General features: G+C 34.4%; 2 protein-coding genes across 2 annotated transcripts; both read left to right on the top strand.

Annotated features, from left to right (window-relative positions):
- Positions 1–1709: 1709 nt before the first annotated feature.
- On the top strand, positions 1710–2246 carry LOC149171783 (uncharacterized). Its single transcript, XM_089426075.1, has one exon. The coding sequence runs from the start codon at positions 1710–1712 to the stop codon at positions 2244–2246; it is 537 nt and encodes a 178-aa protein (XP_089282201.1).
- Positions 2247–2381: 135 nt separating this feature from the next.
- LOC149171784 (uncharacterized) lies at positions 2382–2762 on the top strand. The gene has a single exon (XM_089426076.1). The coding sequence runs from the start codon at positions 2382–2384 to the stop codon at positions 2760–2762; it is 381 nt and encodes a 126-aa protein (XP_089282202.1).
- The last annotated feature ends 5027 nt before the right edge of the window (positions 2763–7789 follow it).

The following is a 7789-nucleotide window of genomic DNA, read 5'->3' on the forward strand; positions in this document are numbered from 1 at the left end:
CAAGCGACAATTGTCTATGACATGTTGTCCAACTATTTGATAGATTACGCACCACAAAGCAGGTGCCACACTAGGTCCTTTTGGAGCTTCCAACCTTAAAGGCATCAGTCCTCCTCCTATGAGATAATTTTTAAGAACTGGGTTGTGGTCTTTGTCATGACCCTAACTCTTGCATTTCACACACCATACTTCTTCGTGTACTTCTGGTTAAATCATCCTATTCTGTTTCAGACTCTGCATCTCAAGGCACAGATTCTTTTTTTGTGCATGGATCTATTGAACTCCTAGGTTATGATCCTACATCAGGGTCTCATGTAGCCTCATAGCAATCTTTAAGGTATTTGCATGATTCGTTATCTTCTGCTGCGACAACACACTCCTTAAATGTGGTAGTAGTGAAGCTAGAAACCACTTGCGATGTTTTCCATCCATTAGATTCATATTGGCTTAGTGAATCATACATTTCAGCCTCTGATCCAGCTCCCAAGAAGTCTCTCCTGGTAGCATCGTAATCTCTTTAAATCCAATGATCGACTACCCTTCAAATTTAGGCCTACTAAATTCTCTATTTAGCGCTGCTTGTATATCTGCAACTCTCGCATTCGGGTTATTGCTAGAGTACTTAATATACCAGGTGAGTGCGCGATCTTGCAGGGCACTAACCAGCATCGCCTTATTTATATGGTCCTCTGTATTGCCTTGTGCTTACCATACAGCCCTTACAATGAACCAGAATTGGTCTGGATCCTCATTTCCCAAACCTTTGAACACAGGCAACTTCACTGTGCTTTCCATATTGAATCATGGTGGTGGTGGAGTTGGTACAGGTGAAGATGGAGGTGATGGTGGTGAAGCTAGCGGTGGTGTGGGTGGAGGTGATATTCACAGAATTCTTTGCCTTTTCATATGGATGGAACTTCACAGTGAGACCTTCACGAGCTCTTCCTCATCTGCTCATGGAGATGAAATCAACGGGCTATTTTCTGGTCCCTTATTTCCTTCGTTCCTGTAAACCTTTCCACTTTGCGTAGCCCCAAACATCAAGGTAACTGCATAACCGTCTTTTCGCACAATAACATTTTAATTCATGTATTCAAAGACTTTACATACTTGCCTTGCGGTCCTTTGAGAAAGTGTCGCTTTGCCTCGCTTTAGCTAACTGAGGTATCATTTGCGAACTGATTGAAAAATCCTCCTATAATATAATCAAGCCAATGATCAATAGTGCACGTGATCTTATCCTCCGATGCTTCCAACCTTCGCACTAACTCTGGGTTCCACACAATAGGACTGTCAAGTTTCCAGCTTCCTTAGCTATCTGCTAGCTTCACGATCCACTCATATATCTCAGTGGGGAAGGACGTGAAAATTATTTTGTGGATCTCTATGTACAGGTATTTGTCTAACCACTCTTCTTTTGACAATTGCAAGTTTCTGTTCTCCTGCACCGCAAACTTGTGAATTCTTTTGTCCAACCAACACTCAATTTCTTTCTTAGTTGGATTCCAATGAGATGACATCAGACATCTCTATCCAGATTTCGGTCCTGACAATGGAACCATTTGTTGGTTTATGGGGGCCTGACCCAGGTTTGTGGTTAAAATTCCTACACTACTGGCCCTTTCAGCATCAACCTGCGGAGCATAGACTAAAGTATCCAATTTACCGGATACTTCACAATCCGATAAATTGGATACTTATGGATACTTATGGGTGTGGCCATGGGATCCCCGCTTTCACCTATTATTGCTAACTTATATATGGAGTACTTTGAAAGGAAAGCCCTTGACTCATACCCTTTGAAACTGGCATGGTGGAAGAGATTTGTTGATGACACCAACTTAAAATGGACTCATGGCAAGGTCGAGCTTGAGAAGTTTTTTAATCATCTAAACTCGATATCATCCGAAATCAAGTTCACTATGGAGCTTGAAGAAAATGGTAAAATTCCTTTTCTAGATGTCCTGGTTAGTAGAAAGGAGGATGGTACTTTGGGACACCAGGTCTTTAGGAAGAAAACGCATACAGAAAGCTATCTTCATGCTGATTCATACCATCATCCATCCCAAAAATTTGGTGTCTTAAACACTCTTGCTGTTAGAGCTTTTAGAATTTCTGACTCTGATCACCTTAATGAAGAAATTAAGCACTTAATCTCTGTTTTTAAGGATATAGGATACAAGGAGTTTAATATCAAGAAAGCTATAAAAAGGGCTCAAGAAAAGGTCCTCTCCAAGGGTCCCTGAGAAAACTATGGGAAAGAAAATTGCGGGAAGGTATACCTTCCATTCATTCAAGGGGTTACAGATAAAATCGCTAAGATCTTAAGGAAGAAGGACATATTCACTCAATTTACAACATGTGGAACGATTAGGCAGAAAATGAAGTCAGTTAAGGATAACGTTGATCATCAACAGCTCAAGGGTGTGTATAAGATTGATTGCTCATGCAGCAAAAGTTATATTGGAGAGACAGGGCAGTCTTTGAAAACAAGACTTAAAGAGCACGGTGCTGATATTAAGAATGGGAGATCTCGTACATCAGCCCTTGTGGAACACTCCTCCAAAACCAAGCATCATGTGTGTTTGGAAAATGCCAGAATTATTGCAAGGGAAGATCATTATCAAAAGAGAAAAATCAGAGAGGCCATTGAAATTATGAAGCTTCCACATAACCTCAACAGGGACAATGGGAATGAGATTAGTGGAAATTGGCTCCCCCTGATTAAACATATCAATCCTTCCAGATCTTTCCAGGTATAGTATCACTCATATTTCCCTTCCCCTTCCTTAATTACTAACATCTCTTAGTTAATTAGTTAATTAGTTAATCAATTAATAAAAAATAAATAATAAAAATAAATAATAATAAAAATAAAAATAAAAATAAAAATTTAAATAAAATAAAATAAATTAAAATTTTAATAATAAGAATTAATAATTATTTAATTGAAATAAACAAATAAATGATTATTATAAAATAAATAATTATTATTAAGAATATTTTAAGTTAATATAGATGATTAATTATAAAAGTAATAAAATAATAGACTGATTTATTTATTTATTTAGAATTAATTAATGGCATAGGTTTTAAACATTAAAAGTAATAATATAAAAACTTTAAATTAATTAATCTATAAATTAAATAAACAAATAATACATTAAATCAAATTATTTATTACTATTTAGTAGATATTTAATGAATTATATTTAATTTAATTTATTCATTTATTTCAGTAAATAAGAATAAAAATAAAGAATTAATTAGATTTATTTATTTTGTAAAAATTAAAATCAAAATAAACTAATTTATATTTAATTAGGTTACAAAAATGTAAATGTAAATTAAAATTAATATTAAATTAAATTTAAAATAAATTAAATCATATTTGGTAATCCATATTAGGTTATAATTAAAAAACAATGAATAATAATCTTATAATATTTATTACAATTAGTCAACTTTATTATTTAGTATTTCTTATTAGGTTAAATTAAAATATGAAATAGAACAAATATAATTGAATAGTATATAAAAATTTTAGTCTTATAAATTGGTCGGCTTCTACTTTAATTTAACAGTAGGTATTTATTTATTTATTATGATCGGCAAATTCTTCTCTCAATCTATCAATTTCTATCTTGACGATGGATCCCCTTTGGGGTTCGAAATGTTGACATGATGAAAAAGATACTGTGGATAATCCAGGTCATATTTTTCCAAAAATTGGATACTATTCGGAAAATTGACCACTTGTTACATGGTTAATTTTCATGGAGGAAATGATAGCACACTATGAGGATACAAAGAGAAACACCTTCTTTAGCCAATTGATAAATCTCAAACAAAAGTTTTCAATGGAAGAGCACATTGAGGACCTTCAAAAATTGAATATAAGGGAAAATGATATTCCAAAGAAGCAGAGGATTGATGTCTCCGTAGCGACTTTAAAGGATAACATTCAACATGAGGTTCGTCTTTGGGAACCTGATTCATTGGAGAAGGCATTCAGGTTGGTAACAAAAGTGGAAATAAAAATTATGGAAACAAGGAAGTCTACCCCTCACAACTATAAATATGGAAGTGTTGTTTCTCCTAGCCTTAATCTACAAGGTTGAGACCACAACAATTGGAAGAAAAAAGAGCAAAAAGTCTTTGTTACAATTGTGATAACAAATACATTAAAGGTAATAAGTGTGCCGAGAAGAAATTCTTTTACATTGATTGTGAATAGGAGGAAGAAGATGATCAAGAAACGTTAAAAGAATAGGATATACACCACGAACCAACCCTAGAGAAAGAAGAAATGAGTCCAACCATATCTTTTAAACCATTGGCAACAATTACCACTACTCAAACTCTCAAGATAGAAGGACATATCGAGAAGAAGAAGGTTGAAGAACTGAAAGATCACATCGAGAAAGAAGAAATGAATCCGACCATATCTTGTAATTCATTGGCCAGAATTACCACTCCTCAAACTATCAATATTGAAGGACATATCAAGAAGAAAAATGTTTAAGAAATGAAAGATCACATTGAGCATCAAGAAATGAATCCAACCATATCTTATAATGCATTGGAAGAAATTACCACTCCTCAAAATCTCAATATAGAAGGAAATATGAAGAAGAAAAAGATTCAAGTAGTGAAAGATCATGTCAAGCATCAACAACAAGTTCTCAAACGTTTAAATGATAATGCCACTTTGGTGCAGAATTGAATGAAACTACAGGCAGATCAACATCGCAGTGAAAGAAGTTTTGATGTAGGAGATTGGGTATTTTTATGGCTACATCTCAATCAAGCTATTTATGAGAAGGAAATGTTGGCAATACTACATGCACTTAAGAAATGGCGACCTTACCTAATGGGAAGACACTTCAAGGTAAAAATGGATCATGATAGTCCAAAGTACTTTTTAGAACAAAGATTACCTTTAGAAGAACAGAAAAATGGGTCACAAATATGTTGGGTTATGAATTTGAAATCATCTACAAAAAAGGGAAGCAAAATGTTCTTGCAGATGCATTCTCAAGAAAGGATGAGGATGTGGAAGCATTGTTTTGTGTTACTTCTATTATCCAACCAAATTGGATAAACGAAGAAAGGGATGAATGGAAGAAGGATGAAGAGGTGTGGTCACTCATTCAAAAGTTGTAGAACATCCCAGTTCAAACAATATTGCCAGAACTTGATGAGGAAGGAAAAATCATATTGGAACCTACAGTAGACACAGAAACAAGAACCTGATAGCTACGAAATTGATCAATTTCAGAGTATCTCATCAAGTGGAAGAACTTACCCTCTAAATATTCCACATGGGAGGACAAGAATTTTATACAAAAGCATCAAGAACTACTCAAATGTTGAGGACAACACTTTTTGAAGGAGATGGGCATGTGATGTCCCTATACTACTGGTGTAACCCCTTATTGTTATTAGTACAACCCCCTTATTATATTGTTGTTCCCATGTAGTCCCCATATTGTTATTATTGTACCCCATAGAAGCCCACTATTGTTATTATTGTTCCCTTACATTATTATTGTTATGCCGGCTCTAATTATATTATGATCCCTTAGACTCCTATATATATAAAGTAGGTATTGTCATTTGTATCATCCAATAATTGTTCATTTGTGTAATGTAAAAGAGGTTTCTCCCTCGAAGAGGCTTATTTCTAAGGTATTTATCTTTCTTTTCTATCTTTTTGTGACTTGGCTTCATAACAAATTATAGAAAACTTCTCTTTATTAATACTTCCAACTGTTATAGACTCGACTCACCCTATGCACTCAGCTACAGTGGTCCACGCACTCAGCTGCAGAGCCTTCTACTACTCTACGACCCAAAACTAGACTTTACACTTCAAATCTATCTCGAACACATCATATGTTCTTCATTTTCATTATGCTCTCAAACTCCTTAGAGCCTCTCTCTATTTATACAATCCCATGGTCCACGGACCATGGGTAGATCTCTACAGCTCACATTACAATAAAAAAATTAAGGGTGAACAACCCTATGACACTTTAACAAACTACGCACTCTCTGCCCACAAAATGCGGAGTCTTTACATCGGAATTACAATTTTTTACCAAAATATGAGCTCTAAGCCCCAAAACTTCCCTTGGGGGATCCCATGCCCAACACCCACACCTTCCCCCAAAGTAGCAACATCCAAGTCATTGTCAATTCAATCCTTGGCAACACCGCCAATGATATATCCCCTTCCTGCAATTTCCCTAGATCTTTCTTCTACCATATCTCCTCCTCCTCAAGTGACTACCCCATCAAACTCAACATCATATCCCACAGAACCAACTCCATGATCTAGCCACTTTTCTTGTAATTCCCTACCTGATCCTATCATGCTCATTTTAATTAGTGTTTAATTGGCTTGAAAATATTGACTTATAATTAATAAGTAATATGTCTATATAGCTACACCTATGAATCTATAATTTTATTTTACCGATATGAATTTTATATTTGTTATTATTCAATTCTCAAGGTCTCTTCTCAAATTTGCTTTTGGATAAGATATGGTCTTCTCTAAATTATTTCTAAATTAAATATCCATATTTCAATTTCCAACATGTCTTCTCAATTTTACTTTTGGATAAGATATGGTCTTCTCCAATTTATTTATAAATTAAATATCCATATTTCAATTTGCATGGTATCTTCTCGATTTTAATTTTGGATAAGATATGGTCTTCTCTAATTTATTTCTAATCCAAATATCAATATTTTAATTCCTAAGGTTTTCCAAGTTGTCTTCTCCAGTTTAATTATAAATTAAATATTAATATTCCATTCTCAAGGTGTTTTCTCAAATTTATTTTGGGATGAGATATGGAAAGGAAAATCAAGGTCATTAAAGTGAAAGGATGGGGGGTAGTCATGGAATTAATGGTAATTTGTTGAGGTGGATGAAAGGGAGAGACATTAAGGGAATGAGGATGAGATGAGAAGGGCGAGACCCTTGTTCTTTATTTTGGAATTAGAGGATTTTATTTTGGGAAGAGGAATGTGGAGAAGGAATGAGAGAACACAAACTTGGATCTATTGGAAAGTGTTAGTTTTAACTTAGACACTCTACAATTAGTAGGACCTGGCTTGCAGGCAGAGGCAACCTTTGGAGGTTCCCCGGGCTAAGAAATTATTCCTAGTTGGCTGGGAGGTAAATTCAATAGGGTAGCCTAGTAGGAGCATCTCAATAGATTCAGAAGCATCTCAACTAAGTCACTACAACAAGTATTCTTCCATTGTTGTTTTATTTATGTACATTGCTGCAAATGAATTTTCTTGCATGTTTAATATGTTTTAAATCAAATTTTAGTTGTATGTTATTATCAAGTAAATGTAGAGTTATAAACATGTTATTTTATTCTTATTATCATTAAATTAAGGGATAAATATGGTTTAGTTAGAAGACATAGGTTATATCCCCACATGGCTTAGCCACCACTTCACCCAACAATGCTAACAACAGAGTTGTCCCTACCACTACTTTGGAGAATATGACTATGTTTCGAGCTACTTTAATTGTAGGAGGCATCTTCCTCTATGATGTATCTAGCATTATTTTCATACAAATTGATTGGATTAGATTAAATTAGATGATATGACTGTTTCTCTCTTTAGTATTTTTCTTTTCTGCGATTTCACTCTCGAACTATCAAGACAGAGTGGAAGGTGACCATATTCATTGGATATTCGTTATTATATAGTTACTTCATTTTGTAGGTAGAATAAGTATGATTTATTTACTCCTACT

This window comes from Pinus tabuliformis, chromosome 4_2, assembly GCF_031772625.1.
Source record: "Pinus tabuliformis cultivar Carrire ecotype Pingquan chromosome 4_2, CPIR1, whole genome shotgun sequence".
Taxonomy (NCBI): Eukaryota; Viridiplantae; Streptophyta; class Pinopsida; order Pinales; family Pinaceae; genus Pinus; species Pinus tabuliformis.

Bases quoted from the DNA above. Each gene is read 5' to 3' on its own strand.
- LOC149171783 (XM_089426075.1), top strand. From the start codon at position 1,710: ATGGGTGTGGCCATGGGATCCCCGCTTTCACCTATTATTGCTAACTTA.
- LOC149171784 (XM_089426076.1), top strand. From the start codon at position 2,382: ATGAAGTCAGTTAAGGATAACGTTGATCATCAACAGCTCAAGGGTGTG.